This window comes from Numenius arquata, chromosome 2 (assembly GCF_964106895.1).
Source record: "Numenius arquata chromosome 2, bNumArq3.hap1.1, whole genome shotgun sequence".
Taxonomy (NCBI): Eukaryota; Metazoa; Chordata; class Aves; order Charadriiformes; family Scolopacidae; genus Numenius; species Numenius arquata.
This window is the reverse complement of record NC_133577.1, coordinates 22,911,006-22,928,685: the sequence shown is the minus strand read 5'-3', so window position 1 is coordinate 22,928,685 and position 17,680 is coordinate 22,911,006. Positions and strand designations below refer to the sequence as shown.

The window sequence follows — 17,680 nt, the reverse complement described above, 5'->3', positions numbered from 1 at the left end:
TTATGCTTTGCTTTATTTTTAATTAAACAAAGCAGAGCTTGTGATTTGAATATGTAACACCTCTTAGATGATGGGATGGTATCCTTAAATGTTAGCTCTCTTCTATTGTAATCATAATTCTTCATAAGATAAAAATTACTTTAAAAATTTGTAAATACATTTGACCTTTGAATTATTTAGGAAAACCATATGTCATGATCAGAACTCTGTCCTTTGTTGTTTGCAATGTAGTTCTAATTTCCAAGGAAAAAATACGGCATGTCGAAAATGTCTAGTTGATATGAAAATCTAAAATACTAGTCTGAAATAGCTTTAAAAAGTTCTGGATGAAATAATGAAGTACCACTATTGCTACACTATCTTATTTAGTAGAAAAGAATTAGTGGCTTTTTACATTGTTTGAAATATATACAAGTATTTGTAGTACGTATTTGAAAATATGTCTATATTGTGGTCTGGGGAAGGCAGACGCCCAGATATGGCCACTTGTATTCTATTTCTTCCCTACCTGCATCCTCACCCCCTGAAAAAAGGAGAGATGCATTTCTGTAAGCATGTGTATACCGTTATAAGACTTAAACTTTCCCTAATGTCTTGTACTGAAATTCCCGGTAAAATCAAGCATAAGGAGACAATGTATCAAATGTCTAGAAATTCTTCAGGATGTATGGAGCTTTATTAAGCATACTGTACACCTATACAGAAGAAAAAATGAAAGCTTTCTGACATACTACTCATTTCCAGAAAACTTCACAAACATAAATTGTGCTTCTCCTAACACTCAGTGAAGCATGTGGAAAAAATTCTGAGAGAAGCTATCTCTTGTCATGAAGAAATTCCTGTATCACTTAAGCAAGTACAATGCAGAAGTGCTATTCTGGGGAAGACATAGTACAGAGTATAAATAATGAAAAGAGAGGAAAATGATGAACTGTGACATGTGAAAAGAATGGTACCTAATTGGCAAGGTCTTTCCACATGGGAAGAGGCATAGTTGATGGCTTAGCAGAGAAATGGGCTTAAAAGAAAAGAATTTGAAATAAGGTTGATTAGTGCTTATAAGTAGTCTTGCAAGGGTGAAAATGTATACTCAGGCTAGGAAAATGATGATGAGATTTTAGAGGGTCAGAGACCCAATATCAATTTAGACAAGTTGAAGAGTGAAGGCAGGAAGAAGCAGGTTGATAAAACAGGGAAGTTATAGCAACTGATCTGAGAATGAACTAACACTGAAGTCAGTGATAAAATGGTTATTTTTAGATACAAAAAGAGGAAGAAGCAACAGAAACATGGGCTAGATATAGTAAAAGACTTAAGCAGCAACAGTTCAACTACTGTGACGTGTACAAGCTAGGTGCCCAATCCCTGGAGCGAAATTAAAAACTGGGAACTGAACACCTATGCACCTAGGATATGAGAGAGTTCCTGAGGAGAGTTAAAAGCTTTGAGAAGGCAATTCAAATGTTTTTGCATTGATCATAGAATCATATAAGTCACTAAGAAATACAAGCTCTACTCCTGTTCCTACAAAATGCCTAATTCTGTGACAGCTGCTTATATTGAGCGGCTGAGAGTGAAGCTTCAGTGAGACTCACTCTGGTTTTTCACACCAAGAAGTCTCCACATACATTAGTCCTTGAGTTACACTTGTAGGTGAGTGTGTCCTTTCACTTGGAGTCTGGAATCCATTCCTGAGAGCAGGCACCTGCAAGTCTTATGTAAAGGAACTGTGAGGGATTCACTGACTGGCTTTCTGTGGTTCTCCTTTTGTAGCCACCTTTTGTTTAGTAGGTTAATGACTAGACACTTGTCCACCAAATGGGAGGCTTGGCATCTAGATGTTCTTCAGCCCGGGGCAGTAAAACTAGTGTCCCAGTTTTAAGGACAATGTCCTAAACATCGTTCTGGAGGCTGGAAACACATGGGATCATAACTTACCCATTCCTTAATGGTGGATCACTTAAGCTGTACAAGAATGCGCAAAGTTCTTGGTGGTAAGAAGCAAGAACACGCAACTAAATTCAACAGCAGCCTATAGACTGTATCACTTGACTGAGAGAGGCTCAGTCCTGTCAATACTTATGAGAGAGACATGCTGAAAAATTAGGCACTATAGAATCTACTTATTGTATATATGTTTGGCTGTTAGACAAAATGTAATAGCTAATGTCTTTAAAATTTTCAAGCTGAACAGTAAAGTTGCTCATTGAATGTCATATCCTTGGAAAAACGTTGTACATAAATCCAAAAGTACCTCTTTTCGCCTCTCCCCCGAGTACATACATTCATTTCTACATATAGCCTTTAAAAACAAACAGAAACCATAATATTAAAAAAAAAAAAAAAAAAAAGGAATACAGGGACTTTAAGGTAATGTCACTGAGGGAAGTAATTTTTTAGTTACAGACTGATATGCACAGAAGTGAAGGATAGGAGGGCGATTAAAACAATATTTGAACATTGCATTTCAACTATCTGGAAATCCAAGAAGAGAATTAGAGATATTGTTAAGATATGAGGCTCAGAAGTTTAATAAGTACAAAATCACACTATGCAAGAAAATGTTTTCTTATTGCTTTTCTCTGTCAAAGAGTTAATAAAATAGAAAAGTATTGTTATTACCTCTTCTAAATTACTATGTTGAAAATTGGAATACATGTGAAGTGGCTAACAATCATTTCTGATCTATCGTGAGAGCTTCTGATGTATAGATTTAGAGACCTCATCCAGTTGCTCTGACTCCTGAGTAGTCCCACTTGTTCAGAAGTAAAGCTGGATGTAACAAAAATAGGATTTGGCACTTAGTCTTTCTCTCTTTGTGCCTTTTTTATATATTCACTAGGAAATATTTTATTAGTGATGAAATAAATAATATACTTTAAAAATACTCGATTAAGTTTTATGAAACTGATCAAGCTGTAAATTCCCAAAATGAGTATGTGTTTATACTGCATCTGCATTATTTGTAAAATTGAATGTATTTTATAAAACAAGCACAACCCAGATCAAATCTGAAACCCCACAAATATGTCAGTGCACTGTTAATGACTCTAGTAAACATTACAGAAGTTCTCCGAGCAACCAGTCCTCCTCCAGTGACCCAGGGCCCAGCGGGAGCAGCCAATGGAGACAGCAAGTGGGATATGATGGGTATTGGTGATTTATTTATATATTTATTTATTTAATTTTATAATGTCTTGCTTACAGCTCCCATGCGTCTTCTTTATGAAGCAAAATTTGTGTGGATGTTCGATATCATAGATTTATTAGCAAAATCTATTAGTATATTTTAAGACATACAGGTTTACTAACCTTTAACGTAACATGCATGCTAATACAATTTTGAAGCCATACTACTTTAACTCTTCAAGACCAAATTGTTATTTTACAATTCAGGCAAATAACAAACAGTTCTTAGATTTATTTTCCCAGAAACAACCCAGAAATCAGCTAGTAGCTCAGAACTGGAATAGAATAATAATTTCCCCTCCTTTTGCTTCAGTGGAAGTGTATTTGATTAAAAAATTATCTTTCTGATCTTCAAAGGTTTTTCCAACTGTGTTTGTTCCAGTTGCATCCGTTCCCTAGCATCTCTCCTCAAAAAAGTAGCACTCTTTCAGATGTATCTTCTCCCTAAAAGGCTGTTGTGGTACATAGATGGTTCTTTCACATCCCTGTTAATCCCTTGGTGCTGAAGTTTTAGAAGTTAGCTATCTGTATGTAAAACAGCACCCCAGTATACTGTTCTCATTAGAAGAATATTATGTGAGACATTTGTTCTAAATTACTTTACTTCAAATGTATTGCTTTGTATAAATATAGCTGCCAAAAAAAACCTGTTATAAAACATTAAGCTATGGCAGTATCTACATAGCATAATACAAGAGCAGTCCAGACTTGCCACTTGGCTTTCAGAAGCTACTTTTCAGAAAAAAATGTAAATATTGAAAACATCAGCTTGTATGAAAACATACAAGACTCCTTGTCTGTAACCTTAATATTGCTTTGGCATGACTGTGGATAAGATATTCCATGTAGCATATATATATATATATATGCGCAATATCTTGGAGACACCTCAAGGAATTTCACAATACTCATGGAAATCTCTGGCAGCTAAATAGATGCTAATTATTCAAATAAAACTGTAGCATTTTTTTTTGACAGTAAACACATGAAAAAGCATCTTGTGTCATTTTTCCAGCACACTGATTTCTAATAGCAACCTTGGTTTTCAAGTGTTACTTAGTGCAATAATTTAACTTTTGCAATACAATACAAAGCAATGGATCTGGTGCTAGCTTACATGTTCTGAGTGTGAAAACCTGCCAAACTCAGAGTTGCGTTCTGTGGGGCTTAGTTCATAAAGTAGTTAAGCATACGTTACCGTAGTCCTCCGTTGCAAAAAAACTTTGGATATATAGCCCCAAGAATGCATTTAGAGTTCAGTGTCTTCTTGGCCTGTTTACAGTTAAGATACAAGTGTGCTGTTGGAAAAAATTACATTATTTCCACGCAGTGTTTGGAAATGTTACTACACCTGCTTGGTGTGGGGGAATGATGATTGTTTAAACAAATCACTTACAAAATATTTGCTTTGAAGAGTAAAAAGTGTTGTTGTTCATCATGTAACTGGTTTTCTAGGAAAGAAAACCCAAACAGCTTAATTTTCTGCTTATGTTAAAAGGTGCCAGTCCCCTTTGCTCCATGAACACCACCAAGGCTCAGGCTCACTGGAGTGTGAAGGAGGCAGAGAACGAGAGGAAACTTCAGAAGGAACTAGACATTCTGGTAATAAAAGCCACTGTATCTTAAAAACAAATGTTCTTTGCCACGCAGTGCCTCTTGAAGTGCAGCCACCTTCTGATGTGGAGGTCTGATTACAAAGAGCATGTAATATGGCAGTGAAAGCAGAGGCTATTAGAGACAGTCTAACAGAATATGTTGTGGGATATTTAGATAATACTTGGAACAAACTACTCCTGAACTTCAGAAAGCCTCATGAATGGTGAAAAGCAGGTTGAACTGTGTTTAATTATCATTGAAAAACTAGATCTTAGGAAATTCTGCAAAGACACGCATCTCTGATTCCAAATAGCATGCAGGCTTGAAACCTGATGCTAAGCCATGTGCCGTTTTTCTTTGTGCAGTATACTCATCTTTTTAGCATTCAGAAATTAAAACACAATTATTTATGGCAGAAACCAAGTGGCATGCACCATCGACCAAAGTCCTGAGCTCCTACAAAGACCGGGCTTTACAGAAAGAAGGCAGTGGCAAGGAGTCGCCAAACAAACTATCACATGTAAGTTTTTTACTTGGATGTCATTCAAAACTCTAAAAAAAAAAAACAAAAACCCAGAAAAACACCACAAACCCAAAACTAAACCAGAACAAAAAACCCCCTTCACCCTGGACTTAAAGAAATAAATCTAAAAAATGCATTTTAGTGATTTATGAAGACCACTGTGTGTTTTGGGAGGCAAAGAGTATACTCACCTAGATATGTGGTGAATTGATTATTCTTAATCTGTGTTTATAAGCTAAGAACTCCAAGAGGGCTTAGGTTTGGGGCACTGAGGAGATAAAACTGGTATAGTCTACACTTAACTGTGTGTTTACAGCTTCATTTATACTGGCTTGCTTAATCTGGAAGTATTTCAAATCCTTTTAAAAAAATGATATTCACCATACCACTTGTCATGTTGTGTGAAATACCCATGTAGTATAATTATCAATGAGGACAATAAAAATATAGTTTGTATGTTGGGAATGCTGAACAGATTTCTAGTCTACCAGTTTAGTGTCATGTCTTCAGTAATGGCAAAATCCTCAATAACTTAGTGACTGAAAATACACTAATGATATGCACGATCTTTTTCTATTTTTTTTTTTTTTTTGTTGGTTACATGGAAAAACTTGCTATCTGTAGTGCGAATCTGTATACTATTTGTAGACTTATATTGGTAAGAATATGAGGCCAGTTTTTTGTCTTACGTACATAGATACCTTATGAGAATCTAGCTTGATACTTCTCAAAAAATGTACTATCATAAACAGAATCATGCTGTAGAATTATACACATGAAGACAAAAATGCTTTCTTTTACCTTAAGCCAAAGTTAAGAGGAAGCTAGAATCAGTATATGCAGCAATCAGTGTTAAAAAGAGCACCGATACCAAACTTAAATGATAAGTTTGCTTAACTTCAGAGTTTTATGCTAATAATGGCAGCTCTCTTGCTTCTAGGATGGTGGGGGTCTGAACAGAAAATTTCATAATGGGCTTGTGTTTGTGTTTGCCTGCGTATGCGTAGTGCAGGTGCAAAAGAACAATGCTGTACAAAGTAAGAACAAGCATTATTATAAAGATAATACTAAGAAAATGAGGCAATTTTGTTGTTATATGCTGTAAAACAAGAAAAAAATGGTCATCACCTTGTAAACGACCTTGTAATGTTCTCTTGTGCATCCCCTTTTTGTTCAGTTCAGTTTGTCATATGACACTGCCAGTCAGTGGATTTCACAGTGAGGGCTACAGCAAATGTACAAGAACTCTGTAAGATACTTAACCATTAGAAAAAAATGTCTATGCTGTCTTTTTATCAATTTTGACTTGGGGGAAGAGAGATGAGGGGAATTTTACCAGCTATCTTCAAGCTCTTTTTGCTCTGGAATAAATATCATATTCCTGCAGGTTTTTTTTTTTGTTTTTGTTTTTGTTTTTTTTTTATCTTGCTCCATGACATAATCTTTTACAACATGCCACAATTAGGGCTATGCTGAGCTCCCCCACCCACATTGTTTCTTTCCACTTTGGTTCCATTTTACATTTACAGTAAGAAGTGACGTGCCTTTTCTCCAGACACCTTTCTCTGAGTCTCTCTCCATGGAAAAACTGCTTACTGTATTTTTATTAATTGTTCCATTATTTTTAAAGTGACAACCATCTTGTAAAGGTTAGAATGAATGCAAATGTAACCCCTCCCTTTTTTTTTTTTTTTCCCTAAAACAGTTTTCTCAGATTTTGAGGCCTTTTAATTTCCGTATGGAATAGAAGTATCATTTCTGTAAGGGCTGCCTTTTCTAACTGCTTTAATGTATGAGCCACAGCTAAGTTTATAGGCATCTGCTAGGAGGGGGTTCTCATAAAAAAGTTAGTTGCCCTCCCCACTTAGATTCTACCTAAGTAGAAGTCCATCTGCCCTAATACAAGTCCATCTGCCCTTATTCTGGCTACTCTGTCACATAGATAAGTTAATCTAACTCTCTATAAAATCTCTTGAAAAAACAACACCCCCCCCCCCCCCAAATTTATTGACACAAATGCCTGACATAATTATTCCACTTCAATAGCCATGCTTAGCTCAGGGCCCTGTGACTTCAGTTACTTTCATCTGGAACTCATACGTCGCAATTGGCTTCAATTTAACTAGCCACATATCCAATTGGATTTGATCCAATAAGCTGCATATTTCACCCACACCAAGGAAAAAGCCAAGGATAATTCAGTCTTCAGTGTTTTTCAGATTTGCAGTAGAACTTATTTAAACAAATAATTACCAATTCTTTTAGCTTTAACAAATGCTTATTTTAACTGTTCAGAAATGCAATTTTATGGATGTTAAGCAGGCCCTATAATCAGAAAATTCAAGTGTGATCTTAAGATTTGCCATAGAAGATGGAACTAGAGCCTTTTTATTTGCAGTGACATCAACCTTTAATGTGTCTAGCCAGTCGTGCAATTCATTTCATAGAAACTGGTAGTATAATTAGCTCCTTTCATACTTTGCAGTTCTATTATAGCATACTGTAAAAAATAATAAAGTGGTCTTTGAATGGCACAAATTCAGTAATTTATATGAAAATAAATACTTTACTATTTAACTTGAGGAGGATCTTTTTACATTTGTTTTCTTGTTGTTAAGATTGGAGACAAAAGCTGTTCAAGCCATTCAAGCAGCAACACCCTATCTAGTAATACATCCAGCAACAGTGATGAAAAACACTTTGGTTCTGGAGATCTGATGGATCCTGAGCTGCTTGGATTAACATATATAAAGGGAGCCTCTACTGACAGTGGAATTGATACAGCTCCCTGCATGCCTGCTCCTCTTCTGGCCCCTTTGCACCTTGCTGGCAGCAGATCTGGAGTACATTGTCGTACTGAGCAGTGGACTGAGGCTTCTGAAGCTCCTGGGCCAGATGATGATCCAGCTAAAATGTACACTGTTCATAGCTACGCCTCTGCTATTTCTACCAGTCATACAGCTGAAGGCAGTATGGGAGACCTGAGTGAAATCTCCTCTCATTCCAGGTATGTGTTTCTTACAAATTAGGGATTATGGATTATAGATTAACACGGAGAGAACTCTTTTCACTTTTGTTATTCCGGTTACTTTTCTTTGAAAGTGCACTTAACTGATTTTGATTTTATTGTATTTAAATGCACGTATATGAGCAATTTTCAGGCAAATTTTGATGAGTCTGCCTAAAAAGCATAGCTAGCCCTACTCCCAGATCTGATGGAGATTTGATATGTATCTTTGTGCACGTTGCTTGGATTTTTAAAGTTGAGAAATGTCCCTGAGTAAAAGTGAAGTTTGCACCTAGAACTTACTTCACATACTTTTTTTTTTTTTTTTTTTTTTTAGTATGGTGCAACTGGGAGTTAATGCTGAGGGAAATCATAAAAATTGCAATGGACAATTTTTACATGTAGTGATGGACAATTTTTACATACAGTGAAACTGCATTGCATACGATCCCCCCAATTTACATTATTGTGCTGTATGCTTTATGATTTTGTTTGCTGAACTGAATTTCTGATTGATTTTCAGCTGCTCTTTTTTTTACCAGTGGAATACGTGCATGGTACATCTGTTGTAAAGCAAACTTTGAAAGTCTGCTGATTGTCTTTATCTCCCAATTCCCATTTTATGGTGACTTTGAAGTTGGAGCTTTGGTCTTTGTTAAGGATTTTACTCTGTAAAGGGTGGAAGGGAATTTTTTGTTCTTCTTTCCCTCTGATTTTCCTGCTTTCAATGTCAATAAGCACAGGAAAATAACCAAATAATATCTTGCATCCTCACTTCTTTATGTGCTTGACATAGGTGAATTAGTCTTCTATCTTTACTCTGACTTCTAAATTTTATTTTTTCACAAATTATAGAAGATTGTATAGACTGTTGAATAGACTAGTGTGAAAACTAGGTAAATGCGTTCACATTAAGCTTTCACTAACCCTGTGATAATGTAGAAGCTCCAGATTTACTCTGCTTTGTGTGTGTTGAGATTTATTTTTATATATTGAAACTTCTGAAGCGGTAGAAATAAGCTTTGTGTTTCTGGGACTTCATAATGAGCTGAAATAGATTTCTAATGGCTAGAATATGTATTCTCAGCACTTGTGTGGCAGCTGTTGTATTTAAAGTGCCAGACAGCCATTAAGTAATCTGCTGCTCACTTCCATGGAATAAACATTTTATGGATTAATTAAAAATTAAAGAAAAAAAAAAAAAGCATATAGATTTTAAGTGAGTTTACTTAGGCATTTCCAGAGTAGCAGTTATTGTTGAGATGATGACTCACATTCAGATGGCCCAATCCCACTTTGGCAATAGCATTGTTTTCCAATGATCGCCTTCTAATTTGTGTGCCAAATCCTTTTGCTATAGGAAAATGTCAGACTTAAGTTATGTGACCCAACTGTTTCATTTAAACTTCGCTTACATATTCTTCAAATTATGTTGCAGCGCTAAATAATTTTGCAGTTGGGTTTGAAAGCTGGCATCACCAATACAACACACACAGGCATAATTATTAAAAAAAAATCTCATTTTAGAGCTGTGATGCTGCAACACTGACATGTCGAAGTAGACATAAGAAAGTTGAGTCAACGTACAAGTATGTGATATCTACTGCTGATTCCTATGGATATTTTCGAACTGGTCAGACACTGAGTTTGTATTTCTTCATAATCTATAATGATGAAGTTATAAAACTGTTGAGACATTCATTCACAATTATTTTTTGAATGTTAAGTAGTAAACTAGTTCTGCAGTAGTGAAACAGTGTAAAACTTTAAAAAACAATGCCAGAGACTGGTGGAATGTCATTGATCTATAAATGCAAAATTTCTTTATTAAAATTGTATTCTTGTTACTTGATGCCCAGGAAAGATGTTAGTTGGTTGAAAGATACTGGCCTGATTATCTAACATCATCAGATAAAGAACTCCCTGAAAAAACTAATACTGTAGTGTCTGAGTAAGATTTATGGAATTAAATCTGCTGAGGAAAACAGTATCTCAAACCACAAGAATGACGAGCTATGCACAATATTATGTATCACAGCTCTGTTATTAATGGTTTTATCTCTCCTATTTTATACTAATTATGCACATGAATTATCAAATACCTTCATGCTACTGTAGCTGAAAGAACTTAGCTTTGTTGTCTTTAGTTTTGCTTTGTTTTTTACATAGAACATCTTTTGGATCCTAAAACTGTATACTGCTTGTTCCAACCATTACATATCTAAACCCAGGCTTTTATAGGCATTTATTTCTTCAATTCAAAAATATCCCCTTATTTAAAACCTACAGAATGAGGTTGGATGCTCAATTTTTCTTAAATTTATTACAAATAAAAGTCTAAATTCCTCTGGATAATGTCCTTGCTGTCGATCTGAAATGTATTTTACATTGTGCTTCAATGTTTGCTTCATCTTTAGATTTTAGTTTTTCATAACTGAACTATTTTCTTCACCACATCTTTACATAATTTCTTTGCATATTTGCAAGTGTAGCAAGCAAAAAAGCTTTGAACATCACCCACATTATTTTCCTCCCTCAAAACCTCATAATCTTGTTTCTACTTTTTGAGGATGAAGAGGGAGGAGAAAAATAAGTTGGTTTTAAGATTAAATGCACATAATGTGATCAAAATTATTAATCCGTTGCCTTAATGATTCAACCTTCTTCCACAGTAGACATTTTAATTTGATCTAATGACATCTATGCATGTACATTGCTTGTATTTGACTCTGCACGGACAGCAAAGCAGCCATGTCTGTTAAATTTTCAGCAACACCTTTTGGTCCTCTCTGAGTTAATCCAATTCTCTTGGGATTAGATTAAAAGATAACACTGTGTTTGCTATTCATAAACCAACAACGAACAAAAGGTAGGAGCTGCTGCCTCAAGTTCCAACCTCTGATGTTAAGCCAGGTACTTGGCTTCTGAATGCTTTGCTTACTTCACCTCCAAGATGAAAGGAAGAAATTTATTCTTCAAGGAAGCATTTGCTTTAGTTAATTTTAAATAATTTTGAGAGTCTTCAGTAAAAAGTTACATTAATACGTACTAGTGCTATTATTTGTAATAAAAGAGTCTATTAAAATTATCCAGAGGACTGGTTTTGTTGAACTGAAATTTACTTCTGTTAATATTAAATTCTCAACAGTACTGAATGAAAGACATGGTTTAAACTGGCGTGAACTGGCAAAATTAACATGCAGTGGAAAAGCACATGAGTTTTATAATAAGAGGGATATTTAGGGTAATCCCCTATGTAGTTCTTGATGTAAGTGGAATTTTACCATTAATAATGTGTGTGTAAATATTTACTTAAGATTGCATGCACAAATTCTCTCTCTCTCTATATATATATATCTGTCAAACAGTCTTTGAATTTTAATTCATATCAGTTTCCATTGGCATTTCAGCAAGTTGAATTATATACATTACTTGTTTTAGAAACTCATCACAGTTCTGTTCTCAGAGAGCTTTAATGTATACACTGCTGTTATGTAGAAAATTACTGTACCAATATTGCTACATTGATTTGAACCTTGAGAAAACTGCAACCTTAAGAATTATAGCTGCATACAAGGCAAAGTGCTTCTGATTTGTTGTTGTATAGCAGTTTTAATTTTTGCTTTTGTGTGTTTTCTTCACTTTTTCAGTGGGTCACATCATTCAGGAAGCCCATCAACGCATTGCTCTAAAAAGAGTGGCTCCCTAGATACCTCCAAAGTCTATATAGTGTCGCAGAATAGTAGTCAACAGATTTCTGGGTCCGTTTCAAAACCATACCACAGACAAGGAGCAGTGAGTAAATATGTCATTGGATGGAAAAAATCAGAAGGAAGTCCTACACCTGAAGAATCTGAAGTTTCTGAATGCCATGAGTAAGAACTTAACTTTGTTGGGGAAAGAAGGGTAAATTTTAAAATAGGTTAGAAACATGAAAAATTACAAATTCTGTTTCATTTTTAAATGTTTGAGTTTTTTTCTATACCTTTATATATCAAAGGTACATCCGAAAGAAAACAATAACTTGTCACATGATACTGTTTTCTCCCCTGTTCTATCCAGCTGCATCTTTTTCCCATGTGTCAAATAAAGCAAGCTGAAAGAAATTTCTGAAAGTGTGTGTAGGTAAAAACACATGTCCGACTATGTCGGACATTCTGAATTTCCATTTTGAATCTCTAGGAAACAATTGGGAAGGTACAATTTTATTAAGGTCTTAAAGACCTTTTCTACAAATCTTCAGGAGCTTTAGTTAGTTGAAAAACAACTTACTTCCTGATGCTCTGTATGAAACCTTACTACCTTGTTGCCTATTTCATCAGCTAATACATTACAGATGAGAGAGATGACCATAAACATATTGGTGATCTATGGTGAAGAAATATTAGTTCCAGTTGGGGGTATTTTAGTGGTTCTTTGGTATCTTTTTCTGACTTTGTTTTTAATGAACAGGTACAAACTGGTGGTTAGGACCCCACAAGAAAAAGGTTAGGTGTGGATATATCTGACCCTCTCTTCATGAGACTCTACAAGATGTGCAGGCTTAAATAAAACTACATATTTTTCTAGCAAGTGACATTTAGACAAAATTATTCAGAGCAGTTTTAACAAACAGCTATATGTACAGCTTAACACAGAAATAGCTCATGGGAAATGTGCTCTTCTCAGGTGGAGGGAAAAGGAAAAGATGCAGTATCTCAAATATAGATAAAGATTATACTTTCCCAGTGCTGCAACAGTAATAAATAATGTTTGAATCTGCTATTTAAATCTAACCTTTAAATCTTCACAGTCGTCTTCTCCGATAACCTCCTTGCTTTCTTTTTGTGCATAGGCTATTCATTTTTATCTCTCAATAAATCATAGTCAGCCCTATATATCTCGATAAATTGACAAGGTGACATGCGGTACCTGATTTTCAAATGTTTAATATGGGATTACTCTTTGTTTAATGGGAATGGATTATTTGCATCTAGTATCTTATATTGCATATATGTGCATATTTATGGCAAGATTCATAATTGAAATATAAACTATAATATATGTGCTGTGAAATATGAGCCTGAAATTGAGCTCTTAAATTCCTATTTTTCAAAAGTAGAAGTTGTTATTACCTTCCTGTCCTGGTCCTTTGTGTTTCTTTGTGTTATTGTACTGGTGATTTCAGTCCCCGCACCACCATAACCCCCCCCTCCCCACTCCCCCCCAGGTTTTAATTGCTGGCATTGTTTAGTCATAGTAGTATTTGCACTTAAACAGTGGTAACTTCATTGATTCACACAAGTTTTTGCATATTTAATTTGATTAACTCCTGAAACAATTTCTCTTCATTTTTAATGGAACCCTTAGAACAAAATTGCTTAATGAATCATGGTATTTAGACTGAAACCACAGCAATTTAGAAAAGTATATTCAAGAGCTAGTTCTATTTAAGAAATACTAATTAAACAAGGCAGCACTTCGTATATCAGAAAATATTTTCAGATTTGTCCATGACATACAGCATTGCTTCACCTCTTTCTTTCTAGGAAAGCTTTCTATACATTACAGAGAGGAAATATCTCTCTGAGGATAATTATGTTGAAATAAAATAACATCTCTAATTAGCAGTGATGATGAAAATCAGGTCAATTGCTGAATGTTGTGCCACTATAGGATATAATTCACTGAGAATTACACTTTACCATAGCAAAGCTTGTTTGCTGTCTGCTGAAGACAGAGTCACTGATTATGCTGCACTTGGCAGTAAGTAATGGCTTCAAATGTATATTCTGTGTGATTGGGAATCTCTAGTTCCTTCGATTGCATTTTCAGAGTAAACCTGTTAAAATTCTCTCTGTTCTTTCTCGCTGGAAGGAAGCTGAAAGGTAATAATTCAGTTTGACAGTCTTTTGTTGACTGTAAATACATTTTAATATGCTGATAATTAAGCAAGATGGCTGTTTTATTTATCTAAAGCGCTTTATGAAATGGCTGATAATAAAACACACTTGACACATGGCACAATCGATTACCAATACACTTCAAACACTGCCATTGGTGAACATAGTAATTTGGCCAGATCGTGAATCTGGATACAACATCACATTATAGAATATTGATTTTCTTATTTCCTAAGGAAGTAAAAGTTAAAATATTTTGTGATGATCTATTGGAAATGTTTAAATACAGCTTTAACAATAGAGAAGTTTGGTGTGTAAAAAAGAGAGGCAAGCTAGGAGAAACAAGCATTACACTTTTTAAAATTGTTCTTTAGAATTCCTAAAATTGATTTTTTCAGTAATTTAAGAATTTTGTTTTGGACCCACAAACAGTTTCGTAAATATAGAATGATCGAAAAAATGTTCAAAATAAGAATGAGCTGTGTCAGGAGATGATTCTAACAATTTTTACTTTGTGACAGAATATGAATGCAGTCTTTCAAATCCAAGAGCACTATTGCTTCTCTTGCTAAGAACACCAATTGTCTCAACAGAGTGTATGATGATATTGATGCTGTCTCCGCATCGAGTCCACTCCAAAGTTCTGTGAGGAACGCCATTGTTGAAAGCGAGCAAGTCTTATCCAAAGAAGATTTTCTGAAGTTGATGCTGCCAGACAGCCTTTCTATGGAGGAGGGGAGAAGAAAGGTTAGCTACTTTCTTTGGCTCTCTCTGTATCTCAGACATAGTTATCTTAGAAATGAATTTCTGGTATTCCCAAAATTGCTGTAGAGAAGGCATTAGCATTTTGTACAAGCCAAGAATATTCCATGAGGATGCTAAAAATACTGACCATAAGTCCCAAGATATCATTTCCCACAATATGAAAGTGATATCCAGTTTGATGATTATGTATGAAATACAGTATTCTTTTAAGTATGTCTTTGCTAAGCTTAAGCCAAGACAGGTGCAAGTTGAGCAACTTATTTATAATTTCAAAGATTAAAAGTAACATTTTCAAGGTTGGATGCCTAAATTTATAAACCTTATATGATATTAAGGCATGTAGATAAAAGTAGCCTACTTTCCCCTGCCCTATGATACTCAGTACCAACAGCTCTGTTTGAAGTCTGAATCACAATTTTGTGTAGGTATCAGTGGCAACTGCTCAAAAGACGTAATTGTCAGTGCTAGTGGAGAGCAGACATCTAATCTCTATAGTATGAAGACAATGGGTAATACTTAAAAGTCCACAAAAAGTGGATACAGAACTTAAAATTTACTACTCCCCAAAGCATACATGATTCTGAATTCTGTGCTTAATATGGAATAAAGCACAAAGCAATTAAATTTCTTGAGATAATAGTCACACTTAGATATTAATTCAATGCTCTCTTAACCCACTGTGTTTACACAATGTGCTAATTAGCATAATCATCAGGTCTGAACAAAAGTAGCACATGGGAATCCTCTAAGTGCATAGTTGAATTTAAAATTCAGATCATATATATTTTTTAACATGCAGTATATTAAGTATGCCTTATGTGTTAAAATTCTCATGAATAATGTCCTAGAGGTTTTTATGATTTGTGATTGATACAATAATTGGTTTTCTGTGATGATTTCAAGAGCTGCCATTGTTTCTGGCTACCTAAATGAGAAACAACAAGGAGTGAGGAGGTGTGGCCATCTTGAGATAAATTACTGCTGTTCCTTTCTTCCACGACACCCAAACAAAAGCTCGCTTAGACTCTAGGCCCTGACTTGCAGATGATCCCCAGCCGTAGGACTTGGCAGCATCCTGTCTTTGATTATGTCTTCATAGAGGGTAGTAGTCTTGGTGTAGGTGAGTTAGTTGTCTTTCACAGAGAAGCTAGAAAGGAATTTTCTGAATATGTAAGATTATACAAGATCAAATCACATTTTTGGTTTGGTTTTACCTTCTTCATAGATCAGGGAATAATGAACTCTCTAGGTAATGTTTAATTGTTGCACCCTGAAAGGAAACTGTAAGGCTCCAACAATTAACATTCAACATGTTTGGATAGCTAGTGAACAACTTTTATAGATAGAAGATGCAGTATTAGGTTGGAGAGACTGTGTAACAGCCAAGAATTGCAGCAGGATGCTTGCTGGGAATCTTGAGTGAAGCAAAGAGGATCAGAGACCCTCCAATTCAGAGAGTGAAGGCTTTTAACCGTTTGCCTAATGTGGTCCCTAATTAGGCTCGGGGTCTTTTGATATTCTTTAACCACGTGTTATATAAGGATACCATATATCCATTCTTTTAAGGATGCTGTGTATGTCCTCTATCCATTCATTTAGGGATGCTGCTTATGTCTACTGTTGTGATCATTTTACTTATGTGTTAAAATAAAGTTTTGGATATTTCCGTGGCCCAGAACTGTTTCAGGCAAACCTCTAGAACCAATTTAGTATTTTGATGTATTCCTAGATTAGAATCTGAATATCTCCCTCAATTGTCTCTGGGACACAGTTAAGCATTCTAATAATTGAGCATGTTTATATATTGTCGTCAAAACAGATGCTTTCCTGAACAGGCACTGTGAAGTGTACTTTGTAAAGACTGCGTCTTGTGGCATGATTGAGTGTTTTTGTGTATTCCTTTTAGAAGTATTCATCAGTGAGCAAGTTTTGTCAGAAATATAACAATGTAGATATCTTTAATTCTATGCTGTGTTCGCTGTTTTAAAAAGCTACTGCTTTTAAGCATACATTCTGCTTAGGAAATGTGTAACTCATAATTAATTACAAAGAAAACAGGAGAGGACGATAAATTGTTATATGCAGGACAAACCAGTTAAAATAATTAAGGAGATAACCGAATTTTGTCGATGTGAACAATAACTGGATTTGCAGTGCTAAAGAATGACTTATGAAATGGAATGGCCCAATTTTACAATACAGTAACATCTTGTTTTACTGTAGATATTTGGGCTGTGGCTTAAGTAACTTTTTGAAATGCATGAACAGTTTTCACTGAACTCCAGTATCCTCTTTTCTAAGCCTATTTTGTGATATCTGGAGAGATGCAATATCTCAAGTCACTTTTATTGTTCAATGAATTATATTGCACCCTGTATCAGTTCAGAGTGTTTAACATAAAAGTGTAGTCATTTCAAATTAAAATCAAACAGTTCTATATATAGCCTTGAATGAATGTTGCCAGAGTTGGTAACCTTATATATATTTCTAAAAAACGTTGCTGTCATAAGGCTATGGAGGTTTTATTTAACATTTCAGAATTAATAAAACTATACAGTATCTGATAAATTCACGGTGCTTTGTTCAAATATCAAGAGGAAGTATGAAAATCCAGTTCAGTAACTCTTTTGAGGCCCCAGTAGATCTGATATAGTGGAACAAATCTCTGATCTTCTGTATTAGCTCAAGAATTCCAGAGTGCCTGCCCTGAAAAGTACT

At 35.1% G+C, this 17,680-nt stretch overlaps 1 protein-coding gene across 3 annotated transcripts in view; it reads left to right on the top strand.

The window, feature by feature from the left end:
* SIPA1L2 (signal induced proliferation associated 1 like 2) overlaps nucleotides 1-17,680 on the top strand; it is an 83,972-nt gene that overhangs the window by 47,500 nt on the left and 18,792 nt on the right. For all 3 annotated transcript variants that reach the window (XM_074163477.1, XM_074163470.1, XM_074163462.1), the window contains 6 exons: nucleotides 3,067-3,150; nucleotides 4,688-4,791; nucleotides 5,202-5,305; nucleotides 7,927-8,315; nucleotides 11,966-12,190; nucleotides 14,791-14,944. In XM_074163477.1, coding sequence (XP_074019578.1) covers nucleotides 3,067-3,150; nucleotides 4,688-4,791; nucleotides 5,202-5,305; nucleotides 7,927-8,315; nucleotides 11,966-12,190; nucleotides 14,791-14,944 — 1,060 coding nt within the window. The remainder of the gene's footprint in view (nucleotides 1-3,066; nucleotides 3,151-4,687; nucleotides 4,792-5,201; nucleotides 5,306-7,926; nucleotides 8,316-11,965; nucleotides 12,191-14,790; nucleotides 14,945-17,680) is intronic.